The sequence below is a fragment of the Lutzomyia longipalpis genome, chromosome 4 (genome assembly GCF_024334085.1).
Source record: "Lutzomyia longipalpis isolate SR_M1_2022 chromosome 4, ASM2433408v1".
Lineage (NCBI taxonomy): Eukaryota > Metazoa > Arthropoda > Insecta > Diptera > Psychodidae > Lutzomyia > Lutzomyia longipalpis.
The window spans coordinates 8,403,715-8,416,191 of record NC_074710.1 but is presented as its reverse complement, the minus strand read 5'-3'; the positions used below and the strand labels follow the sequence as shown (position 1 = coordinate 8,416,191).

At 35.6% G+C, this 12,477-nt stretch overlaps 1 protein-coding gene across 2 annotated transcripts in view; it reads right to left on the bottom strand.

The window, feature by feature from the left end:
- The window catches only part of LOC129796141 (paired box protein Pax-6), a 30,929-nt gene continuing 18,452 nt past the window's right edge, over positions 1–12,477 (bottom strand). Inside the window, exons 3-6 of one of the 2 annotated variants that reach the window (XM_055837902.1) lie at positions 8,092–8,232; positions 2,334–2,615; positions 939–1,123; positions 1–792 (exon numbers count right to left, since the gene is read on the bottom strand). In XM_055837902.1, the coding sequence (XP_055693877.1) occupies positions 325–792; positions 939–1,123; positions 2,334–2,615; positions 8,092–8,232 (1,076 nt within the window). In that variant the 3' untranslated portion in view covers positions 1–324. The remainder of the gene's footprint in view (positions 793–938; positions 1,124–2,333; positions 2,616–8,091; positions 8,233–12,477) is intronic. The other variant, XM_055837903.1, reaches the window with a different exon arrangement.

Here is a 12,477-nt window from a genome sequence, read left to right as displayed (position 1 = left end):
TTTTCTTTTAATTTTTCAAACAACTATGGAACATTATTAAAGACTCACATGATCGCTCTATTGCCAATCAGATTTCCTCAGTGTGTGGTATTTTTCTCATGAAAATTATTAAATATTTAATCTCACTGCAATTTCAGCAACGTTTTGAGAGTAAAATGTAAAAATTTCCACAACGTTTAAAGTTGATGCAGTTTAGCTTAATTGAGAGGCAAATTGGGATGAAAATCTGGAGGAAAATTCATTTTGTTCTTTTAGTTAAAGGAATAAGCTCACAGGGATGTACTAAGGGGAAGATGTGCCCCCGAATATTTATTTTTCTTGCAATTAATTCGGCCTATCGTGTGTTGTGAGCTGAAGTGGCGTTGAGCGACTTTTACCGGCCGCCGAACCATTTGAATCATCATCGTGAACGTTAATCTCTTCATCGGAGGACGATGAGGAATCAGTGGGTCGCAATGCCGCATTGTAGGATGGCCTTAGCCCCAGGGAGGCCGAGGCGGCAAGAAGTGCCGCCGCGGAAGAGGGTACGAGCGACCTGAATGCACTATGTTCACCGCCCATTAATAATGGCGTTGATGCTGTGACTAAGCTTGTTGCGGCTGCCACTGCCGCCGATACGGCCGCCGCCGCCGGGGATGCCGGGGCGGGTGCCGGCGGTACTGCGGTAGGGGTGAAATTGCTGCTGCTGTTGCTGCTTGGTGTGGCTCTTTGGGGCGTTGGTGAGGACTGCTGTTTGAGGATATTCATGCGCTGGTGCCGACGCCACTTCGCTCGTCTGTTGGAAAACCAAACCTGGTGTTTTAATGAAGAAATTAGTTCACACGACGCCAGGAAGCCTCCACTCCGCGCGTACAAATGTCATCGCCGAAGAGTGGATTTTTTGTGTGTGTTTGCGTGTCACACATGCAACAATCACATGGTAGCTGCTCAAAACTCACCTGAACACGAGCTTCGCTCAGTGATGTACGCGATGCGAGACGCTCACGCGTACTCACGCACGGATAGTGGGATTTATCGAATTCCTTCTCAAGCTCTTCCAACTGTTCGGGGCTAAATGTTGTACGATTTCGACGGAATTTCGGTTGTTCACCATCCAAACTACCCGAATCCTCACCCTCGACGTCTTTTTGGGTGGAAAAAAATAGAAAAAATGTTAGTAAAAATAGAAAATTGGATAGGAAAGTTCGATTTGAAAGTAATAAAACTTTTTTTTAGACTAATTTAAGGCATTTGGAAGTTTTATTTTTGTGGAAGAAGTATCTAAATATATACATATATTTATTAATAAAATGTTACATGAAAAACATTAGAGCATTATTAAGCTACTTAATTTTTATGCAAATACATCCCTAAAAATTTATTTTTAATTGTTGGGTTAAGAATAATAGAGAAAAATAAAAAAAATCTCAGAAAGAATGCCAAATTATTTGAAAATTTATTTTTTTTTTTACAAAAAAAATCACAGATAAAAGAATTTTTTATACGATGTCAAGGGTAGAAAAAAAAATACCCAGCTGGTCTATAGTCGGATTTTTATAAATACGCAATGTGTATAAAATTATTAACACAGTAGACAATATTTACCCAGCTGACCCATAATATAAATAGTCGCAATGATTTTTTTAAAACCATCTGATCTGTAGTCTATGCTATAGCTAAAACTTTTTATTACCTACTTGAAATTTATTTTTTACACGACATGTTACTAAAACAGTAGAAAATATTACCCGATTGGTCCATAATCTGACATTATAAATTATCAATTCAGTTAAAGAATTACCCAGCCGGTTCATAGTCTAATGCTAATTTAAAAATACCCGGTATGACTGTGACTTTTTCGAATTGCTTTACTCAAAAATTGATCTTTAGGCAACGTATAAAAAAGCTCTAACAAGGTAGAATAAATTTACCCGGCTGACCTATAGTATAAAACTTAACTATGATTTTTTAAATTTGAATTTGGAATTTAAGGTTAAGTGACGTGTAACAAATTATTAATAAGGTAGAAAAAACCGCTCGATTTTATTGTGTGAAAATTTATTTTCACACGACGTATATCAATTTATCAATACGCTAGATAAAAATACCCAGCTGGTCCATTATCTGATTTTTTATGGTGTAACTTTTTTTTTAATTAGTACTCAAAAATTGATTTTACGTGACGTGTAAAAAAATTATTAGGTAATAAAGTAGAATAATTTACCCGACCGGTCCAGTCTAATATATCTGGGAATATTTTTAAGTATTTTCTTCTTTTTTTTTTAATTTTTCATGAAAACTGGAAAACTATTTCTTTAAAGCAATTTCAGATAAACGGAATTCCATTGACTTACCAATAAGACGACTACCATCGGGTGATCCACCAGTTTCATGCGATGATCCAGGTGAAACAGCTGTGCTGGAAGTTGATCCCGGTGGGGTTATTCCACTTAAGTTGGCGGAATTTGGTGGCCAGAGATGCGTTGGTGGCCATGCAAAGCCCCCATATGGATGTGGCGGATAGAGGCCATAGCCGGCGGCTCTTGCAAATTCCGCCGCTGCTCTCTCTGCGGCTCTATTCCGCAAAATACGATTAATTGACGACACCGACGGGGCTGTTGCATTTGTGCAAACGCCTGGAATTAAGATAAAAGTGTTTAAAGTTTCAAAAAAAGTAACGAAAATCAACGGATTTCTGTTACAAATTTTTCAAGGAAGCGCAATTTAATTTTTCAGTGATCCCATTGTGAATTCAATGGGCAAGTAGAGGGGCTTCCCTCTTGATCTTTCGAGTGTGTTTTGATGGAATTACTGGGTGAGACGGTGAACAAATAAAAGCCCCATAAGAGTCTTTTGTTGAATGAAATCCAACATCATCGAGAGATGCGAATGAACGGGGAATGGGGGGCCCTTTTGAGGGTGTTTTTAAATACAAATTACACACATGTTGGGAAATGTGTAGCACACCCGTCAATCCATCATCTCTCTCCACGATTTGCTGCCTTCGACGCGATCTTCAGCGCGCGCATCTCCAACTGTATTGTTCTTCATTTATCTTCCGAGACCCGTGGATCGTTTTTTTTTAAATCTTCAACTCTGATTACATTGGATTTTGATTGGATTTGTGCCGATGATTTGGATCCTCTTATTGCTTGTTCTCACTCAATCATTCAGCGTGAAGAGAGCGTCAATGGGCGGCTTGTGATCATTACGATCAGCGCTTTGTTGCTGATCCATCGACTAAATATTATGATACCCATCCCCATAAAGCTTTTTTTTTTGTATTTATGGCATTTCTTTTCTTACACAGCAAGCCCCATAGCCCAGCATCCCGCATGGTTAAAGAGTGTCCAATGACTTGGCACAATTTTTCCCCTTCACAATTGCCCCGCGCGCAAAGATTCAACATTTTTCTCGATCAATTACAATCTGCAGCCACTTTTTGTTGCTCGCACCATGGAGGCTCCCTCATCGATTAGTGTTAGATTCTCGCGTTTGATTTTCTACTGTGTGCAGCTTTTTTTCTCTCCTTCCTAAATACCACTTGTAGATATTTTTCACACGACGCAAATTCTCGAGAAAAAATGAGAAAAACTCAAAGGAAAATTGTCTAAAGGGGAGAAAAAATGCAATGGCGGTAGCTGGGTAGAGTTGCGATCACGATTTTCTGATTAAGTGCCAACAATTTCCTCTTCAATCCACAATTGGTCAATTTGCAGATGCATCGTGAAGTTTAAAAGCTAAAGAGAATACGCCGATATATTGCAACAGTGTATTCAATGTTGAATTAATAATTTATGATCTCCTCAAAGTGGGTGTTTTAGAGACCTCAAGATATCTATGAAGAAAGCATGAAAGCTCTAGGTTAAATGTTTTTTCTAAATTTTCAATTGATTGAAAATTTGTTAAAAATATTTTATTAAAGAATTGCTTAATAAGGTGTGATTCCATTATTCTATTCTATTAGTATTTTATTGAATAAATAGTCAGTTACACTGTTTTCTTGGAGTGTAAGACGATTGTTAGATTTGATTAATAAGGGTGTAAACCAGGGTAGATATAGAGAGATGTCAAAAACCTTTTTAAAGTTCAGGAAGTTTAGGCTTTTGTTTATAAAAAAAATCAAATTATGTGTGATTCTAAAAATTCACAAAAAATCAATTTTTAAACTGTGAAATACGTTAGAAAAGTAACGTCATGTGTTAAAAATTATATCACACGTTAGAAAAGAAGCGTTAGTCCGTAAGACGAACGTCAGACGTCAAAAGGAATATCAAATGTTAGAAAAGAAGTGTCAGACATTTAAATGTACATCAAACGTTAGAAAAGAAGCATTAGACGTTAAATCAAAATTCAAACCTTAAAAAAATAAAACGTCACGTGTCAAAAAAAAACATATATTGGGCCTAATTCAGCGACCAAGAAACCCTTGAAATCTTTGTATTTTGTACTGAAATTTCAAGATTTCAAGCGATTTTCAAGGGTTTCTTGATCGCTGAATAAGGCCCATTATTCTAACTTTTATTTCACAGTCTTCTCTCTACGTGCGACCTTCTACTTCGGCGTCTATACAAGAAGTGATTGAGTTTGCCGCCCTTCTTCCCAACCCCTGACATACCCCTGACATTGACATTTAATTCGAAAATAAGAAAGGCGGCAAATTCAAAATCACAACATATATATCAAATGTCAATAAAGTAGGATAAGCCATTAAAACAAAAGTCAGACAAAAGGAGCGTTAAACGTTAGAAAAGAAGAGTCAGGCGTTAAAACAAACGTCAAACGTTTGAAAATACACGTCAACTGTTAAAAAATATGTGAAATGTCAGTAAAGAACCATAAGCGGATAAAACGACCGCCAAAGGTTAGAAAAGAAATGTCAAATGAAAAAAAAATGTGCCAAATGTCAGAAATGAAACATACGTCATTAAAACGAACGTCAAACGCTGACATTTAACATTTAACGTAAAAAGAGAAATATCAAACGTTTTTAAATAAATGTTAAAACTCTTTGAATTGAATTTAAAAGATTTTTCACTTTGTGAGCAAAAAATGGGGGGAAAAATATCCATGCAAATGGGTAGTAATTGAGAAAATTGCACTCAATCGATTCTAAAAGGATGATCTGCATGCTCTTCCATCCGAGTCATTGAGTTGCATTCATTTTTCACCCCATCTCCGGGGGCCGATAATCCCCCGTATTCTGCTCCAGCGATCTCACGTGATCGGGTAATTAAGAATGAAGACAGTTTTATGATTGACTATTAAAGCCAGACAACTCATGTGTTGGAGGTGACTTGGCGGAATTAAGCAAATCTCGAGAATCATGGGATGTAATTATGCATTTCATATTTAATCTGTCAATTATTATCTTGTCGATCACTCGGCAGAATATACCTTTAGCATACATATATACCGGCATTACATACATTATAAGAATACTAAATTAGCCACAGTCAAATGGGAATGAATGGCTGAAAGCAGATCTTTACCACCACGCCGGCTACCGCAGGCCGAAAAATCAATCAAGAGTGCAATTTTCACCTCAATAATTCACGGTGAATCATCTGGATTTTCCGCTCGAATTTTCTCACTGCATGTGGGGTTGGAATTTATCGCCCCACCAGGGGGCTAATTCGACTAGATCAATTCCAACAAAAAAATCCTAACATAACGAAGGAAGTTTAGCGGAAGAGATCGTCAAAGAGAGCACACCACGGTGGCTCCGTATGCCAAAGGTGCGATGTTTGTCGACACAAAATTCAATTTAAAAAACTATTCGTGGAGTGATGGAATAAAAAAAAGACCCGCGAAGCACGCTCAAGAAGTGGCCTCCACGTGAAATCGGTTGGTAATTGTGATAATTTTCCCCCCATTCGTGCTGATTGCGTGCCACGAACAATTTTTAATTCGATGTCCATAATTGATCACAATAGTAGCACATATTGCGTTTCTATTTTTCAAAGAAATTCCCTCCATATCTGTGTCTCATGGCGGCCCAAATGAGAGCTTACACATTGGATTTCTCTCAGCAGATGTATATAATTTTATATGGAATTATGTATTATGTAGGTGAAAAAAATTATGAGATAATTTATTTTGAAAAGGACAATTTTCGTGTTGGGATTGTTTTTTTTTAAATTAATTTTATTACTAATTTGAAGAGTAGAAGGGGAAAGAATTCTTATTCAAAATATTATTTTTTAATTGATTTTAAGCTCTAACAAAAATTGTGAAGCATTCAGAACAAGGGGTGTTTATCTGAATGATATCATTTGGATCTTCGGAAATATTCGCTTTATTAGTCAATATTCGGATGATTCGTCAAAAAATCAAAATATTGGTTTTTAGTCCTGAAGTGGGTCAGTTTGAGAAGTAGAAGTCTAAAAAAAATTTTTTGTCCAAAAAAGGTGTAAAGTCAAGCCGAAAAGTCATAAATTCAAGCCGAAAAGTTATAAATTTAAGCCTAAAAATTAGTAAATTTAAGTCGCGAATTGACTAAATTCAAGCCGCAAAATATTATTTGGTGTTCTGTCCTAAAAAGACACAGATTTAGGAGCAAAAGACTAAAAAATATTTAATTTAAACCCAAAAGCGATTAAATTCGAATCCAAAAAGGACTACATTCAACCCTAAAAGTAGTAAATTCAAGCCTAATGTAAAATTGAAACCGAAAAAGTACTAAATTCATTGTTCGCTTTCGAATCATTTGATTTTTAGTAAGAGTTGTTTATGTGAATGAAAGTATTCAGATCTTCGGAAATATTCGGATTATTCGCCAAAAGATCTAAAATACTTGACAGATAAACACCCCTTGTTTCAGAATGTTGAAAAAAAATAATTTTGATAATTTGAGAATTATTTAGTAAGCAAATACTTAATTATTTCTCTTAGTTTTTATTGGTTAACCATTGAAAAATATCTGTTAATTTTTTATAAAGAAAATAAATTAAAATCTTGTTACTTGAATAATTTAAATTATTTTCTTCTTAAAGACAAAAATTAGTCATTTAAAAGAAAACTCTTTGAATGGAATTTTTGATCTAGTTTTTCTTTTTAAACAAAACTTTTATCTTATACGACAAGTGTTGATGCAAGTGACGAAATGTTAACCTGCTCAATGGTAAAATTTGGATTTAAAAACAAACTTTAAAATTACTAAAATAATTAATTTTTTTATAACAATTTTGAGGTTCAATCCTAAAAAATTATGACTCTTTGTATTATTTTTAAACTTTCTTGTATTCCCCATTACTTTCTACGGTAAGATCATTTGCTTCAAATAACCACTGTTAACCTCCCCCTCAATTATATATTCCCAACGAGACCTATGTGAGCAAAAAAATGACTGAAACGTTCGCGATCGCGGAGGAAATAGGCGATTCCTTTTGCTATTTAATTTAATATGAGAAAATGCTATTTTTGTGGTCATGTGCGCCACTAGAAAACATAATGGGTCAAATAACTATCTTTTGGGGCATGTTTATCATACCTTTTAGCATTGTCAAATGAGAAAAGAATACAGTGGCGGCTGTAATGGATGGTTTGTGGTTATATCGTGTATACAATATTTTACTAAAAATTCCGTTGTGGTTTTCCCTCCAATACCATTCAATTGGGGAAAGAAAAAAGATTTAATTGGTAGCTTTCGTGTACGATCATTGGTGCTCAAGACGTCTAAAGTTGGATTTTTTTTTACATATGAGATTTTTCTTGGACCAGCAATTCAAAAAAAAAAGGAAAATTTTTCCGCCTTTCACGCAGATGTCCAGGAGTGCGAGAAGAATTAAAAGAATTGTGCGTCGGTTGGCTAGTCATCGAATTTGTCGCATCTCCTCTTTTGGGGAATGGTGTGTGAAGAAAATTGAAAAAAATGCACCCCGGTGGGCCACGGAATTTTTCACTTTTGCCCATCATCGAGAAAGAATTCCATCTGTGGTGGCAAACAATGAGAATTTGCCGCGTAATCCCAGGAGCAAAATGAAAAACCTTTCATGAATGCATCCATTTGGAAAGTTACCCATGAGCCCCATAAATTGGCCTGTGGTGCCCTTATCAAATGGATGGAATCAAGTGTCTCACGGGGAGCAATCAACGTATGTCAATTCTTACCTTCCGAAATCAATCGCTCCCGGATTTCCCATGCGAAGATTGTGGGATTCTCCCGTTTGTACTGTTCGATTTTTGAGACGACAGCTGGTGTTGCTACCTTTGGTTTGGAGCCTCCAATGAGTCCCGGTGGCCTCAGTGTGCCTGCAAAAATTCACATAATGAGTTTATTTTGCTCAACGATTACCTAATTCTTTTTTGTGTACGTCAAATGGGTTTATTTTGTTCAAATTTTCATTTTTTTCTCCAGATATTTTGGTGATATAAAACGTTAGAAAATAGATGTCAAAATTATGAAAACTAATCAGAAGTTTGAAAAAAAAAGTCAAATGTTAGAAAAGAAACGTTGAAAACAATGGTAACAGTTTAAAAAAACGTCAATTATAAGAAACGTCAAAAATTAAAAAAGACATGTCAAACGTTTGAAAAGACGTGTCAATTTTGGAAAGAAACATCAAACCTTGGAAAACAACTGTCAGATAAAAATGTCAAACAGTAACAGTGTTAAAAGTTAGACAACAATGTCAAATTTTATATAATATAATATAATATATAACGTTAAACGTTACAAAAAGAGGTGTCAAACATACAAAAGAATGTCAAAAAATTAAAAAAAAAAAAAGTGAAAAGTTCGTTATAAATATATGTCAAACGTTATAAAAGAAGTGTAAATTTCGAAAAGAACGGTCAAACGTTAAAAACGAAGTGTTAATTTTGGAAAGACACGTCAAACGTTAGAAAAGATCTGTCACACATTAGATAAAAATTTAAACAGTATCAATTTAAACAGTCAGAAAACAATGTCAAATTTTATAAAATAAATGTTAAATATTACGAAAAGAGGTGTCAAAAATACAAAATAATGTCAAAATTTTGAAACCAATGTCAGAAGTTATAAATAAATAAATGTCAAACGTTAGAAAATAATTTTAAGATTAAGAAAAGTAACGACAAAACGTTCGTAAAGAAGCGTCAGATGTCAGAATGCATGTTAAACTCTTAATTTCATTGAAACTACATTAAGTTTAAATGGAGTCGTATTGATTAAAAATGTGAATACTTCACTCATATTTTCTTTAAGTGATGCAAATATTTTTTTTTCAGTGTGTATTCTAATTGTGCAAGAGAAATTAGATATTTTCGCCACTACTGCTTCCGCTCTGTGTGCTCTTTGTATTTTTATTTTTAAAAAAATTCCTCACAAACTGTCGGTTTATAATTTGCTAAATAAAACCACTGAAAGAGCCACTGAGAGGTATCATAAAGTTTTCCCTCTCACAATCCACCTCCCCGTAGAAATATGAAAACAATTAATTATCCCTCTCCTCTCTATATTATTATTATTGCATCTAAAGACCGTGAGATTCCATCCATTATGATTTATTCGGTGAATGATAGTGATCTTCATTTATATTGTAACCACAAATATACGTACAAGAAGCACCCGAGACGTTTATTGAAGGAAAAGCGCCGTGCGCAATGGCTTCCATATCGCGATGGAATATCAAATGTGTGGTGGACCCACTATTGCCAGACGATCTTCTTTATTTTTTTTGTTGTTATTTCAATTTGGTAGGTGAAAAAAATTGCAAAATGTCGTGGCAAATTAAAATAATATTGCTCATCGAGTGGGAAAAAAATCCGCGAGAGAGTGTAGGAAAATATGTGGCAGAGTAGCCCAAAAATTGCGAGAAGATGGGGTTTTTTTTTTGCATGATTGCGATCATAAATCATACTGTGTGTTGTCTCATCCGGTGTGATGCCTCAGGATGGGTGCAGAAAGTGAAGAAGATCGCACCGAATGAGCATCTGTCGGTGATAAAATATTCATAAACTCATAAATGATCTCACAATGGGGGGGTTACACAGCGCCGATTAACGCATTACATTGTGATAAACGCGCATCGATCATCTGGGTGATCTTTGTTGATCCTCTCCCAGGTATTCCCTCTCACCTTGCAGCATGATCGTCCCTTTTTGTCCATCGTGCGGGCAATTAAGTGCATAAAAACATTGGAGGGCATATAAGCATAAAATGATCAAAATCAGAAGCTGGAGAAGAGAGAGAGAGAGAAAGATGAATGCAATGAGAATGCCCGGAAATAGAGTCAAGTTGGAAGATCACTCGATCTCTATAAATTGTACGCGATCTCTCCGCATTTTGTTGCGCGTCTGGGGATGAGTGACATGACAACAACACAGCGTTATGTGCTGTTTTGCTGTTGTTCTATTAAATGTTTCATGAATAATTAATAGAAAATTGTAAGCTACGGCGATTCATCCGTTCGAATGCAGATCGTTGGTAATTTATTCAAGTCATTTTTGCTTTATAAAAAAAAAAATGAATAAAATCATTTTGTGTGCGATCTTTGCGATCTTGCTGTGGGTGGATTATTTTAAAATCATCATGATTCTTTTGGAGAGGTGATTTACAGAAGAACACTTCCCCAATTTGCTCGATTTCGACTTTTTTTTCTCCCAATTCAAATAATCGCGATCTCTGTGTGATCTTTTGGTGATCGTAATCACATAGCGACATTCGCGGTCTCTGCAATTAAATGGGAAGTTTTATGTGGATTGGAGAGATTGGTGGGCTTATTTAAAATTCACACATTATGCATTATTTAGCTGTGAGATCAGTTAGTTGTGCAATTTCCCTCGACGATCGCTATTTATTGTGATGCTGATAAATCAGCAACGATCGCGATTGCAAACACCGCATTGTGGGGACTTTTCCATGTATATAAGCTGGGAAATTTCTGTCAGATGGGAAAATGTGATTTAAACCTCAAGCAGATTCATTCAGTGTTTTTTCTTTGTCATTCAAATCTTTCTTCATGTATTTTTTCTCGCCCATTCCAAATCAATGATCGAGAAATCAACACCTCGCAGGCTTTTTGCCTCGAAGAATTGACAAGGTAATTTCTCTTTGGCACACAAATCTCCGGCTCTGGCCACCGGTAATTGGCAATAATGCTCGAAAACTTTTCAGGAAGTTAGCCATTATGACACACAAAGAGATACCCCATGAGAGGTCGATCATGCGATCACGCAAAGATCATCTCAATGCAAAACCACGAGACAAAAATCATGCACCTTTCCCGGCTTCTGGGAAAGTTTTCTGGAGCTACGCACGGTCATTAATCGATTGTCGGACAACCATTCAGTTGATGATGGTTGTTGTGGTAAAAAAAAACCTGAACAAGAATCCATGCAATGGGGAAATGCCTTTGGAAATGCTTTTATGCATTTTATTTTAAAATTTAAATAAACGCATTTTAACATGAAATGGACGTGCAATTACTCAATCCATATTGCCAATGTAATTGCTCCATTGGCAATCATAATGAATCGTGCATATTCGCTTGTGTTTTTGCATGATCGATTCTTGGGAATTTTCTTGCTACTGTAGGGGGTGATTTTTACTCAACGCACAGATTTATTCCACACTGAAGAAATCATTAAGAGGTATTTTAAATGCTAAAGAGGTTGCTTTAGCTTGTGAGAATTTCCTTAAAACACTGAGAAAGATCGCTAAATCATCCATTTTGTTCATCATTAGTCGAATAATATGAAAATAATTGTTTTTAGTTTGTAATATGCTTGTAAAAGTTTGTGGAATTTCTGCTAGAAAATTGAAAATTGAATTTCTCGAAAGTTTCATCAATTTAAAAGAAAATTTTGTATGAATTATCTGTTTAGATTTTTTTTTTACTAAACAGTATAAATAAACTATTTAATTCAAATTCAATAAAAGAGCTCTACTCTCCCTTAGTAAAAAAAAAAATATTAATCAGCATGTCTGTGTACGTGCACAGGCGCTAAACCAATCATCTTGGATAAATTTCAATGCAACAAAAAAGCTCTGTATTTTCCATTACAAACCTCCGCGGTGTTTAAGTAACATTTTATTTAATTAACCATCTATTTTGTACTATTGAGAGCGAGAGACTTCCACTGAATTTCAATGGAGATTCTTTTCTCAACGGTTCACGATCATGAATTATTTGTTATTTTCCTTAAAAGAAAAATGTTGTGTTACATAAATAGAGTGGAAGGTTTGGTGGTTTAGATGCGAGAGATCACCGAAAAATGCTCTAGCTATTGAAATTTAAAAGAAAAAAACTGTGTGGTATGGAGGCGAAGTGAAAGAAGGTGCAAAGAGATCTGTGCGGGGACGGTACAAAAGATCCAGCAAATTGATAGGTATCTCGTGGAGTGCGTCGCTCAGGTGAAACGAATCCACTTTCCCGTGCGCGTAAATTGATTTCAATCTCAAATGGTGGGGACGCGGGCGGAAAGCCAAATAGTGGAGGGCCCTCCCCCTGCCGCACATTTATAGAAGAAGAAAAAAATAATATGAAAATGTTTTATTAAATTCCATATCCC